The sequence below is a fragment of the Gadus morhua genome, chromosome 22 (genome assembly GCF_902167405.1).
Source record: "Gadus morhua chromosome 22, gadMor3.0, whole genome shotgun sequence".
Taxonomy (NCBI): Eukaryota; Metazoa; Chordata; class Actinopteri; order Gadiformes; family Gadidae; genus Gadus; species Gadus morhua.
Genome location: NC_044069.1, coordinates 6,668,095 through 6,682,838, shown reverse-complemented (window position 1 = coordinate 6,682,838; position 14,744 = coordinate 6,668,095). Strand labels below are relative to the sequence as shown.

General features: G+C 43.8%; 1 protein-coding gene across 1 annotated transcript; it reads left to right on the top strand.

Annotated features, from left to right (window-relative positions):
- The first annotated feature begins 278 nt into the window (after positions 1-278).
- Positions 279-4,480, top strand: slc52a3-2a (solute carrier family 52 member 3-2a). Its single transcript, XM_030347888.1, has 4 exons — positions 279-399; positions 1,897-2,946; positions 3,236-3,359; positions 3,892-4,480. Exons 2-4 carry the CDS (start codon positions 1,937-1,939, stop codon positions 4,099-4,101), a joined length of 1,344 nt encoding a protein of 447 aa, XP_030203748.1. The 5' UTR covers positions 279-399; positions 1,897-1,936; the 3' UTR covers positions 4,102-4,480.
- Positions 4,481-14,744: the final 10,264 nt, after the last annotated feature.

Genomic DNA, 14,744 nt, shown 5'->3' with positions numbered 1-14,744 from the left:
ATAATACAAATGTATTCTTTTTCCAAAAGCCCACACCACAACAGAAACAACTTGTTTGGTTTATATCTGATAAGTACGTATACAGGAAAGGGGAACTGAAAACTTTAAGCCTCTGCTCCCATGACCGGCCTGGGGGGGGGGTCAAGAAAACCTCCAGATGCTATAAACCTTTGACTAGTGGGTTTTTTTTGTTAAAAAAACAAAGAAGCTGGTTACGAATCACAACATGTGATGTGTGGCTCTCTACTTGTCAATGTATCAGGGAGGGAGGGCATATTGCAGACCTGTGTCATGGTTGGTTGATCATAGTCCCCCCCTCCCTCACCGTTATAAACTTGGCTCAGAGTCCGGGGAAATGTGATTTTAGATGTCGGTTTGCTGAGCTTCTGTCGAGCCACGGTGAGTGTTTGCCCGACAAGAGATACTGTCTTGTTTTTTTTAACTTGACGTTTCTGTGATTATAACGTCACAGAAGCGCACCCCAGGTATTACATGGTATAAATGTTAATATGGAAGTTGATAGATGCTGTGTTGCAACCTGCTAATCCTTTGCAAAAAGAATTTTTGAAATTCACGATACTATTTTTAGTGAGACACAAATATAACCTTTAAATAGAACATTTTAAATTGACAATTTTGCGCACTTAAAGGTTAAAAACCCTTTCTATAACTTTTCATATATTTTTCACGTTCCATTGCCAGATGTGCATGCTATGATTTCCGAGCTGTGACATAATAGTGTTTTCAAAAGCTCTCACAGCATGATTTCCTTCATGATTTCCACAAACAATGCCTGCTCAGACGTGTTCTTAGGTTGTATAACACTGCTGAACATTACCCCGGCATAGCAGATGGCTATAAACTTTTCAAAAGTTTGCAAGGTTCCCAAACGGACGAAACCATCTTAATCCAAGTCTTGTCTACATTGGTTCAAATATATGGTTTGTCATTAAAGACTTTTCGGATTTTGCATGACACGTAAACCAATACGATAGTATTATTCAGTAAGAAGAGTTGTTGGATCACGACGTCTCCGCCTCTTCTGTAACTTTAAAGCCTCATTCACGGGCTGTAGGACATCTTAACTCGACAGCACATGCAAATTAATCATTTAGAGAAAGAGGAAACACCCTTTTATACAATTGTTTGCTTACATATTAACATAAGTTTGTTGATGGGTCACATTTTGATAATGTTTACTTTACTTTCCTTGAGGTTGTCAGCCATATGTATATTGTTTCTTAAGAACTTTCAAGTCAGATCATTCTTTTGTCATTTTCTCTTTATCTTTTTGCATTTCTTTACGCTTTAATCATTCAAGATAAAGTGAGTTAGACTGGAAGGTATGGGAGTACATGCAGGCAAGGACCATGGGCAGGAATCGAACCCGCAGCACTGCCAAAAGGACTAAGCCTTTAATGGTGCGCTTAATGCATACCATTAACCCGGGTAATGCTCTAGCTACCAGGGCGCCCCAACCAGTCCTTTGTTATTCAAGCTTGTTATTAAGTTTAATTGCCAATTACTGATAATAAGCAGTTCCACATTTAGGCTTATGTAACAGCAGATCAATGAAAGACCATGAAAGACGTTTCTGAATACAAAGTCCAATCTTGGGAGTTCGGCCTTTGGAGAATAAGACTTGTAAGCTGGCAAATCCGCAAGTAGACACACTACTGAGAACCGGCCTTTCCTCACCGCAATCCTTGTGCAGCCTGGGGTACCGTGGACACATGCATTGTATTATGCAGGAAAGCCTGATGGTTACGGTCCCCTACTGCCATGGAAAAGGTACTAGATTCAATCCCCAGTGTCCGCAGGTGTACCCTTATGCATCATTTGGCAAGATGCCCTCAACCCCCAACGAACAAAATGTCTTTTCCTCCCATCTTTTAGGAAAGTTGTGCTTCACTCGAAGGGACCTTTTTCCTTCAGCATGTCCCTGTTCACCCACATACTGGCCTGCCTGCTGGGCATGGGCTCCTGGGTGTCCATCAACGGTCTGTGGGTGGAGCTGCCCCTGCTGGTGCCCCAGATCCCCGAGGGTTGGTACCTGCCCTCTTACCTGTCGGTGCTCATCCAGATGGCCAACGTGGGGCCCCTCTTCGTCACCCTCATGCACCGCTTCCAGCCGGGGAAGCTTAACGAGACGGCCGTCATCTACTTCATCATCGGCCTGGGCACCGCGGCCTCCCTCCTGCTGGCCCTCTTCTGGAAGGAGACCACGGTGGTGGCGGGCGCCCCGCGCAGCGTGGCTCTGCTGGTGCTCACCTTCTTCCTGTCCACCGTGGACTGCACCTCCTCCGTCACCTTCCTGCCCTTCATGATGCGCCTCAAGCCGCAGTACCTCACCACGTACTACATCGGTGAGGGCCTGAGCGGCTTGCTGCCGGCACTGGTGGCCCTGGTGCAGGGGGTCGGGGTTGTGGACTGCGTCAACGTCACCGCCGCCGCGTGGGCGCCCAACCAAACCGCCGCCGCCGCCGCCACCGAGCTGGAGGCCCGGTATCAGCCGGCCAACTTCTCGCCGGAGGTTTTCTTCTACTTCCTGAGCGCCATGATGCTGGTGTGCCTGGTGGCGTTCCTGCTCCTCAACCACCACCCGGCCGTGGCCCGGGAACACCGCAACGGCGACTACACAAATGGCGTCAAGGCCACCCACGGCCGGTCACAGGCTTCCGAGAAGGGCGCCGTGAGGACGGATCCGTTCAGAGTGGTCAACGCTGAGCCCAGGAGCGGCTTCGGCACGGGGGCCTACAGCACGAGGGAGGTGCTATATATCTTTGGCATCCTTGCGTGGGTCAACGCCCTGACCAACGTGGTGGTGCCGTCCGTGCAGTCCTACTCGTGCCTGCCCTACGGGAACAAAGCCTACCACCTGTCCGCCACCATGGCCGCCGTGGCCAACCCGCTGGCCTGCTTCATTGCCGTTTTCATCCCGATAAGGTAGAGCCAGATCCACTTGTGGTTCTGCAGGAACCTGATAGGTAGATTACCCTAGTACCAGCCTATCTAGTGGACGATTAACTGGTAGGCTGAACCATCATGCGTCCGGCTTCAGAATATGGACGCACATCAAAAACGTGTCAGTTCACCATAGTGTTGATTTTGAAATGGCTTGTAATCGCTAAACCACATCACACACTGGTGTCAACACAACGATTACTGTGTGTAATGATTAATCAATCCAAGAGAACGCAAACAGCAAATGAGATGTTTGTTTCTGCACACGTAGGTCGCTGCTGTCGATGGGAGTGCTTACGTGTTTGGGCACCGGTGTTGCAGCGTACATCGTGAGCATGGCTGCACTGAGTCCCTGTCCACTGCTGGTCCACGACACCTCGGGAGTGGTCCTCATCGTGAGTCTGACGCTGTTTCAGGGCCTCTTGTACTCTGTTGCTCTGCTATAAAGGGTCCCTACGTTACCACCAGGCGTGATGGCTGATGGGTCAGCGTTCCCCGGGGGACATCATAAGTGGGAGCGTTCTCCCAGGTGTAGGATGGATAGATGACCAACCTGATGGACTGCACCAACTGGGAGGCTAAAATCGCTTCATCCTACATCCGGGTGGACGCTCCCAGATAGGAGAGGCTTTATCTAATAACTAATCAACCTCGTACCTGGTGGTGAAATAGTGGTCATAAGTTAATTATTTTCTGATTAATGCTTTAGCAGTGTAAAACTGTGATTTCTGTGCTGTTTTCTTTAATCAAATATGCCGGTTAACCAGAATCACCAGTATTTAATTACCTTCACATGTTACCGTATATTGTTTATGGAAAATATGGCATAACCTGCTATTACAGCATTTCGATTGAGAGCCATTATTTCCATCGCATTTGAATGTACGCATGCAATGAGGTTCACCCATCTTGTCTTCTGCTCAACAGGTGTGTGCCTGGATTGTTTTTGTTCTCACTCTGTCCTATGTAAAAGTGATCATTGGGGTGATCCTGCGCGACGAAGGACACAGCGCCCTCGTGTGGTGCGGCGCTGTAGTGCAGTTGGGTTCCTTGTTAGGGGCCGTCACAATGTTTCCTTTAGTCAGCGTGTATAGCTTATTTTCTTCTGGGGACCCATGCAATTCAAAATGCCCGTGATTAAAGGAATTTATTGTGGAAAACCCAGCCAACAGCAATGGAAACCACACATGTTGGAATGAATGGCCATTGGCCTACTAAGCCTAAGGCTATATAAAATGTCAAGACCCCTCGGTCTGGTCAGCAGACTAATATTTGACTACAGGAAGAGAGGGGCATATCAGTGGCTAAATGAAACAATACAATTTATCATAGGCTCTAGCTGCACAGGAGAGTACGAGCCTACCAGCACAAAGACAGCTTCCAAAATGTTTACCTGTAAGTGTCAAGAAATTTGTAAATAGAAATGTAAGTGAATGTAAATAAATGACTTTAAACTTTTGAACACCATACACTTTATTCCAAAAACATTAAACATGCATAAATATTGTGTACACAACGTACTTTTTTGTGTATTTTTTATAATGCGCCAATTTTGGGTGAAAATAATCTTCATATGGCATTCGTTATAGACGTCCTCGCAGAAAGAATTGTGAGAAAAAAGAATATATTAAAGGGACTCTACTCACTACTCCTTCAATGGGCAAATTAAAGTAAACCAAGTATAACCTGTTTCAACAGGATGGTTACGGTGGGCGATCAATCGCTCTCAAAGGAGGAACCGGGCGATGTTGGCAAGAAAACGTGAATAAACAAAACAATGTATTCTGAAAAGGTAAAATAAAAGATTGACTAAAACTAAGAAGGATGGAGGAGGAATAACCTCCATTTCAGATATAAAGATAAATAGGCCTATCTCACTTTGTCGGTGTTGAACATGGAAACAGCTGCCCTGTAGCTGACAGGTAAAACATGGGATGCACCACACTAGCGACAGAGACGAGGAATATACAGAAAGGAGCAATTATACAAGAGGAGTTTCTCACTACAGTCTTATACTTTACCATTATACCCGCTGGGATGTAACACAGAAATGACGCGATGAATATTGCTCGGACTGTTTGAAAAGCTCTCTTTTTGACAGGATGTTGTTTATCAGTGGAGGACTGCGAGTTTTTGAGAGCGTTGAGAATGGCGATGTTGGACCATAACATTACAACTGTAGTAAGGCACAAAATGGTGTACGCTACAAGGTCCATTGACCCCTGTTCCATTGAAGTATGGAGGTCCTCAGAAAGGGCTTTCATTAGGCTAGGAGGCACCGCCAAAAGCCACACCAACAGCGAACAACCCTCCCTGCATCTGTACTTCTTCAACAGTGGGTAGAAGGTGGGATAGATCACAGCAATGTACCGCTCCAAACAGATGAAGGATAGATTCATTGGCCCTCCTATGAGTACATACACAAATAAAAACCTAGTAATTTTGGTATGGTCATCAATGTTAATCAAAATTAAAATTATTTGTAACAGGGAAAGCATGTTTTGAAGGGTGTGAAAACATGCCAAATTAATATTGAGGACATCGGTCTTCTTTGAGTGGAAGGTCGTCCACAGCAGCTTTGCAATCACCGGTAGTCCAATGAGAACAGTAGAAATATCAAGCGTTGTGATAACAACTAAGTGGTAGCTCCTACAAAGGTCAGTTTCATTATTTTTAACTGTGTCGTTGTCAAATAAGTCTTCCATGTCCTCCAACTCCAGATTGTGGGGCTAAAAAATATTAGAAACCGCACACAAGTCAGGGATAGGTCGAAACAGATTCATGGTCATAACTAACATAATGACTATATTTATGAATGAATGTTTTGCTTACCAGGTAACGGTGGTTGGGGCTATTGGCGAAGTTTCCTGAAGGTTCCAGTCAGTCCTATGATTTTATAGCAAGTGGATCACAGCTCATCCATTTACCTACAGGCTAGTGACTGTGGGACAATCAAACAAAACAAACCACTTCTAGTTGTGCTTTAACAAGTGAGATTTACATACAAGGCGTATATATATGTGAGGTGTAACTCAGGCATCAGAAAAATGAACAATTGATAGGTGATACTGTGGACCTACAAAAGGCTTATCGAAACGGCAGGTGTTTAGTCAAATAGGACTAGACAGAGAGCGAGAGAGCGAGAGAGAGAGAGAAATAGAGAGAGAGAGAGAGAGAGAGAGAGAGAGAGAGAGAGAGAGAGAGAGAGAGAGAGAGAGAGAGAGAGAGACCTTAACAACACTGTTAAACAGCTTATATATATATATATATATATATATATATATATATATATATATATTCTGTCTCATTAATGGCCCCTGTGGCATGTAAGTTAAATACAACCTGCAAAAGATAATGCATTCAGAGCAAAGTGAATGCGAGCTCCATTGGTTGAGATAATAACAGTCAGTTATAAAAAATAAATGTGATAGAAATCCAAAAGTTATAAAGGAAATTGTATTTTCACCATTATCCGCGTTTAGACGTATCTTCCGTCTCTCTCCCGACAGGATCCGGCCGGTCCAAACATAATTGAAGTTGTTGTCTTTACCACCATCGAACTCATGTTCACGGCCAGGTCAATGTTTTATCATTGTATTCAGGTTACGTTTAGTCACGTTATGCAAATTAATTTAAATGAAATTGCATAAGTAATATAACAATAACTCCCAGAATTAGATGAGTCGACTACCCTAAATTTAAAATATTACTTCACACTTATAGTGTTTCCAACATAATTGGTGCTAGCTGACAGAAGGGTCACAAGTGGTGTCAATTTGTTAAGTTAGAAAGATATTGGATATTCAACACTCTGAATTACAGCGATCTAGACGCTTAGGATGACAGTATGAGTCCTGTGTGTCCAGCAGTGTATTCCTGCCGTGGAGACGGTTGGCAGCGGTACTCCTCCCTATAGAGTCTCAAACTCAACTTACCTGGGGGCCGCTGGAGCTAGAGTCTGGGTCAGGCTGGGCCACATCAAGTATTACACAAGAAAAAGTAGCACAACTGACCCAATCTAAGATAATGATCGGGCTGTAATTAGATCACGTTGGCTATGTAATCGCTGACAACAGGGGACATTTCATAATGGTTGGTGGAAACTGGGACATTTTAGTGTCCTTTGGCTTTTGTCGGGACTCAGGACACGCAACTCAAAATTGGGACTGTCCCGGCAAAACCGGGACATCTGGTCACCCTATCACAAGTGATAAAAAAGCATGGCAAGCGACTCAGCAAAAATGTGCGTTTGACAACAACACGCGGGCCGCACTAACACTAAACTCTGATGTCAAGTAGGGGGCCATAAAATATCATCCCGCGGGCCTCGATTGGCCCCCGGGCCGCGAGTTTGAGACCCCTGCTATAGAGCCATTGTTGGTCATTACTTTACATTGCCTATTGTACATCCGGGCCTCTCCAACAGGCGAAATACAAAGCACCCCGTCATTGACCTGCTGCCGAATGTAACGGGACGTTACCCTGAATGAAACTACGGATTTCTCTTGGTTTGAAATTTTTTTGGAAACAATTTGGATGATTTAACAACAAAAAGTATAACAAAGGAATCGTAGTTTTAAGATATTTTAATGCAGAAATGTTACTTCTTATGCCTTTAATAGGGTGCTGTAAGAAAGATTCGAGTAAGCCAGGCTAAAATCTCAATAGGCTCATACAGAGGCCGGCACACTACTAGCTGACAAATGGCTGTGGCATTATTAACTAATTACATTCAAACTCTTCTCCCATTCAGCCTTTTAGGACCTCTGGGCATAGGCCTACATGATATTATAATATGGTAAAAAAGAATCACAGGACAGCTTCCATTGTTTCTCTAAAAGTGCCAATGAAAAGATTTATACCTATAAGTTATACATGTTATGCAAATGAATGTTGAATGTACTTCAATTGTGTTCCAAAGGATCTACACTCTAAGCTCTTTGTAGAGAATATATCATTAGCAGTGTTTTTTCTTATGGTCAATAAATTGCTTTTATGTAGCGCTTTAAGAACCAGTGGCCACTCAAAGCGCTTTACATGTTGAACATTACAACATTCACCCATTCATGCACACATTTACACTCTGGTGTCAATGGATGCATGACGGCGGTGACTACCATGCAAGGCGACAGCCAGCTCGTCAGCAGCAGTCAGGGTGAGGTGTCTTGCTTGGGACACCTCGACACTTGGTTAGGCCGAGCCGGGGATCGAACTAGCGACCCGCCGGTTACTAGCCGACCCGCTCCACCACCTGAGCCACATGACGCCAGTTTCTTATGGAATCTGTGATGATTAGGCAAGGCAGGTTCCCTGTAGTTGACAGGTAAAATATGGGATGCGCAACACTAGCAATCGTTACCAGGAATAGGATGGCAGGAATTGTTGAACAAATTGTTTCATTTCCTTTTATTATTGTGTATGAAATTAATCCACCAACTGGAATGTAACACATCGATGCAATGATTGCAATGGCACGGACTGTTTGAAAAGCTCGCTTTTTGGCAGGATGTAATTTATCAGTCGCAGGCCCTGAGGTTCTGAGTGCCTTCAGAATAGCGTGGCTGCACCATGCTATTACAATCAGCATGAGGAACATTACAGTGTACACCATGTAGTCTATTACAATCTGATTGTTAATTTTGAATTCAATTAAAAAATATTTAATCGTGGCAGTGGGCAGCACTAGAAACCACATTGACAGAGCACAACCCTCCCTACATCTGTACTTCTTCAACAGTGGATAGAAGGTGGGATGGATCACAGCAATGTACCGCTCCAAACAGATGAAGGATAAAGTCAGTGGCCCTCCTATGAGAAGATACACAGTTATGAAAGAAACAATTTTTAAACTTGGATCCTTGTTAAATTGATACATGAAACCCAATTGTATAGTGGTTAGCAGGTATTGGAAGTTGTGAAAGAGACCCAAATTGATATTGAGGACGTCCGTCTTCTTTGAGTGAAAGGCGGTCCATAGCAGTTTTGCAATCACAGGTTGTCCAATGAAGATACACAAAAGGTCACTTATTGCAACGGAAATCCAGTATCTATGGCCCAGACATTGGGTTGATGACCCATTACGTCGGGCAGATTCCGTGCCATTGGAAAACACGTTAGTGGTAATCTCCATGTCTTTCGATTGTTAAGGGCTGAAAATATGAAAAACCAAACACATTTATGCTATTTTAGAAGGAAAACCATGATGGCTAAAGTTGGTATTGTGAAGTTGGTACTATTTATAATATTTATTCAGTAACATAATCTAACACATTAACTAGCATAACAGTTTCAATTAGAACACTTACCAGGTATCATTGGTTGATGCTATATGGCCAAGATCAATGCCTCAGTCCTGTGATTTATAGCCAGTTACTTATTTACCTAAAGTGTCTGTGGGACAGTCAAGCAAAACAAATCACGTCGTGCAAATAAGACAAACGCATCTAACAACTCTCTGGGGCCTCTGATGTGGTTCAACCAAAGGCCTGTCAAAACAACAGGTGTTCAGTCAGGCTGAAAATATTACAAACCATACACAATTAGGCTATTTTAGAAGGAAAACCGTGGTTTCTTAGGTTGGTTCTATGTATGCATCCCTATTCAATAACATAAATGAACACCATAACATGATAACAGTTTCAATCAGAATACTTACCTGGTACCGGTGGTTGTTGCTATGTAGCCAAGATAAAGGCCTCGGTCCTGTGATTTTATAGCCAGTTGGTGAAACCTTACTTATTTACCTAAAGTGTCTGTGGGACACTCAATCATTACAAATCACGTCGTGCAAATAAGACGAATGCTTCTAACAACTCTCTGGGGCCTCTGATGTGCTTCCACCAAAGGCCTGTCAAAACAACAGGTGTTCAGTCAGGCTGGACGACCGTCGCACGATCCTGCAGGACTGCAGAGATTATTATTATAAGGGGGCCAAGCACAAAGTGTGAGGCAACCTACTGTAATCGTTAGTGTTAGGGTTAGGGAGTGATTAGTGATTGTTGGGGACCAAAGTTATAACTGCTCAAGTAGATAATGAACTCGATTGACGAAACAACATGGCTGCCGTAGGCTCATAATCATCCAAATTGAACTTAACGCCAAAATTTTTCCCCGATCATAATCGAACTTGGTGCAGTCAAAGGCACATGAGTCAAGAGGGACCTCTCCAAATGTTATCTAGATCGGGCCATAGGGGGCGCTATAACAATAAACTGAAAATGCAAACTTTGGACGGCCATATTTCCTGACCCTTTCACCTACACTACAGTCATTAAATCCTGTAGACTTACGTCTCTCCTTATGTTGAGCAAATGTTCCTAGGAAACCCAGAACCTGTATCAAAACGGCAGCTGGACGTCCAAATAAGCCAAAAGAAATGTTAGGTGCCAAAGGCGGGGCTACCTTGAGTCAATCCTCACCAAACTTGGTCTACTTAAATAAGCATAGGTCAAGGTTAACAAGGCAAAACCCCATCCAAAATTGACCATAGGAGGCGCTACAGCAATAAATTAAACTCCAAAGACTCATAGCTCCACATCTTTTTGATGTACAGTAATGAAAGTTTGTTCACCCATCACCAGATCCAAGCTGAGGCTAATCCAGCGTTGTCAACGATATGGAAACAAAAAAGGTTTTAATCGTCCGCGTCTGGGTCTTTATTGTCTGCATCACAGTCTTTAAAAAGGCTGTGAAAAATCGAGTAAGCTATTGGATATTTAACAGATGTACACACTCTGAATTACAGCGGTCTTACGTGGCGAACTAGGCGCGCAAGATGACAGTATGAGTCCTGTGTGTGCAGCAGTGTATTGCTGTCGAGGAGACAGGTCAGCAGCAGCACTCCTCCCTATAGAGCCAATGTTGGTCATTACTTTACATTACCTATTGTACATCCGGGCCTCTCCAACAGGCAAAATACAAAGCACCCCGTCATTGACATTCTGCCGAATGTAACAGGTCGTTACTATGAAGGAAACTACGGCATTTTCTGTGTATGAACATTGTTGGAAATTAGAAAAATTCAACTCACACAACAACAAAAAAGGTAGAACAAAGGACTAGTCATTTTCCGATATTTTAATGCAGAAATGTTTCATATTATGTCATACATCTTACAACACATTTGAGTTATTTTCGTATAACGCATTTTGGGACATCCGGGCATAGGCCTACGTGATATTATAATATTATACAAAACAAAAATACTCACATGACCGCTTCCATTGGTTCTCTAAATTTCCCAATGTTAAGGTTTAAACCTATAAGCTTTAAATGAATTGTACAAGCAGTGTTGTTACTGAGTCGCTGACGATCTTTGGCAAGGCAGGTTCCCTGTAGTTGACAGGTAAAATAAGGGATGCGCAACACTAGCAACAGACACCAGTAATATGATGGCAGGAAGTAAAAAACAAGTTGCATCAGGTCCGGAGAAAAATAAGAATAAAAAACCCACACCCAATGGAGTGTAACATATCATTGCAATGAACACAATGCCACACACAGTTCGAAAAGCTCGCTTTCTGGCAGGATGTAATTTATGAGTCGCAGGCCCTGAAGTCCTGAGGGCCTTCAGAATGGCGATGTTGACCCATGCCATTTCAATTGCCATGAGGCACAGTGCGGTGTACACCATAGAGGGTATGACATAACCTTTGATATTCAATCCATACGAAAAAGCATTAATTGTGGCAGTGGGCAGAACTAGAAACCACATGGACAGAGCACAACCCTCCCTACATCTGTACTTCTTCAACAGTGGATAGAAGGTGGGATGGACCACAGCAATGTATCGCTCCCAACAGATGAAGGATAAATTCATCGGCCCTCCTATGAGAAGATACACAGTTATGAAATAAACTATTCGTGATTTGAATTCCCAGTTTAAATAAATGAAACACACGTGTAAAGTGGTTAGCAGGCATTGGATGTTGTGAAAAAGAGCCAAATTGATGTTGAGGATATCCTTCTTCTTTGAGTGAAAGGCGGTCCACAGCATTTTTGCAATCACAGGTTGTCCAATGAAAATACTAAGAATTTCACTTATTGTGATGTAAGTTTGACATATTTCGTTTGCGCAAAAGATTGTCCCATTATTTCCGGCAGATTCTGTGCCATTGGAAATCATGTTTGTCGTATTTTCCATCTCTTTTGATTGTTTTGGGCTGAAAATATTAGAAACCATATACAATTAGGCTATTTTATAAGGAAAACTGTGGTTTCTTAGGTTGGTACTATGTATGCATCCCTATTCAATAACATAAATGAACACCATAACAAGATAACAGTTTCAATCAGAATACTTACCAGGTATCGAGGTTGTTGCTATAAAGCCAAGATAAAGGCCTTGGTCCTGTGATTTTATAGCAAGTTGATGAAACCTTACTTATTTACCTAATATGTTTGTGGGACACTCAATCAATACAAATCACGTCGTGCAAATAAGACGAATGCTTCTAACAACTCTCTGGGGCCTCTGATGTGCTTCCACCAAAGGTCTGTCAAAACAACAGGTGTTCAGTCAGGCTGGATGACCGTCACACGCTCCTGCAGGACTGCAGAGATTATTATTATTAGGGGGCCAAGCACAAAGTGTGAGGCAACCTACTGTAATCGTTAGTGTTAGGGTTGGGGACTGATTAGTGATTGTTGGGGACCAAAGTTATAACTGCTCAACTAAGATGAACTCGATTAACAAAACAACATGGCTGCCGGAGGCTCAAAATCGTAGAAATTGAATTTAAGGCCAAAACTTGACCCCATTATAATCAAACTTGGTGTAGTCAAAGGAACAAGCATCAAGAGGAATCTCTCAAAATTGTAACCAGATTGGGCCTTAGGGGTTGCTTTAACAATTAACTGAAAATGCAAACTTTGGACGGCCATATTTCCTGACGCCTTTCATCTATAATCATTAAATCCTGTCTCTCTTCATGTTGAGAAAATGCTCCTAGGAAACCCTGAACCTGTAACAAAATGGTGGCTGGACGTCCAAATTAGCCCAATCAATGTTAGTTGCCAAAGGCGGGGTTACCTTGAGTCAATACTCACCAAACCATGTCTACTTAAAGAAGCATAGTTCAAGGTTAACCTAGCTAAACTCCATGGACCATAGGGGGCACTATAGCGATCAATTAAACTACAAAAACTCATAACTCCTCAGCCTTTTTGACGTACGGTCATGAACGTTTTTTCGCCCATCACCAGATCCAAGCTGAGGCTATTCCAGCGTTATCAACCATATGGAAACAAAATAGGTCTCGATTGTCTGCGTCTGGGTCTTTAAAAGACCGTGAAAAATCTAGAAAGCCATTGGATATTCAACAGATATTATTATCCAATGGCTGGAGTTACAGCTTGAATTACAGCGATGTTACGTGGCAATCTAGACATGTAAGATGACAGTATGAGTCCTGTGTGTCCAGCTGTGTGCCGCTGCCCAGGAGACGGTCGGCAGCGGCACTCCTCCCGATAGAACTAATGTTGGTCATTACTTTACATTTAAGCAATAGATCCCGCCAGGCTGTGGTATGTGCTCATTATACCACTGTTGGGGCGTTGTCCGGCCCCGACGCGCAGCGGAGGGCCGGCGACCCCCTTCACAGTGGTATAATGTGAGCACACACCACTGACTGAAGTGATCTATTGCTTTTATACAACGGTTACTGTTATGGCGAAACGAAAGTCATAGACACACTACATTTAAAAAGAAACAAAGAAAGTCAAAGTAGCCGTTTTGTTAAAGAATACAAAAAAGTAGTCCCTCCTGGCTGCCGCTATGCATCGACGGTCGCTATGCAACACACTTTAGCGTCCCTCCGAGAGAAGGCTCCGAGAGAAGGCTCCGATAGAGCGGTTCGCCGGCAATTTATCCTATGGAGCAGTTCACTCGCCGATTTTAGACTTCGGTGAACTGTGCATATTTCCCCGCTGGTGAATCCCCTCCTCCATGGTCAAGCTAAATCTCCGTGTGATAAAGTTTCTTACGATACTTTGTAACGGTTTCCTCTTCAAGGCGCGGAGTGATACTTTCACAAAATGATCGGGCGTCATAGCAGTTATGTATACGCTCTTTATACAACAGTTGGGAACCAATCGAACGCTGGATTTAGGTCCCCCATTGTATAATGCCTATTGTACGTCTTCCGGGCAGGGCCGCCAGACTGGGGGGGCAAGGTGGACAGGCTTGGGGGAGCCCAAGGCAGAGGGGGGCTCATGGGAATGTAAAAAAGAAAAAATATATATTCCTATAGATTTTTTTACCACCCCCTAGCGGCAGGAGCCAGCGCACACGCGCTCAGTGGACATTTGCCCCTAGGTCACGCCTCCCCCCGTCAACAATCTTTGCCCACCACCCGTCAACATTCGTTTCTCCCCCCCCCCCGACAACAATTTTACCCCCCCCGGGGAAATAAATCGGGGGGGCCCATCAGTACCTCCTGTATACAGTAGGCCTGCAGCGGATTCGAATTGTATCCGAATCCGTTCGGTTCGTTTACAACAGTTCGGAGCATTCTGGAGATCCGCGGATTTCGGTTTCATGAAGGCATTGCCTTATGTAGCGTATTTTGCCTACTGTAGCCTACGTCCGATACAAAAGGGTGTTTAGGACCCAGCGGAATGCATTCTCTCCAGTGCTGCCCGAGCCAATGAGACTTTTCCCGCCCCTCCCTTCAGCCTGTCAGCGTTCAAAACGTTATCCCTTACATGTTACACTCAGTGCACCATGTTTTCAAATGCATTTAGGGGAACATTTATTGCACCAAAAAAGCCTTGCAAGTTGT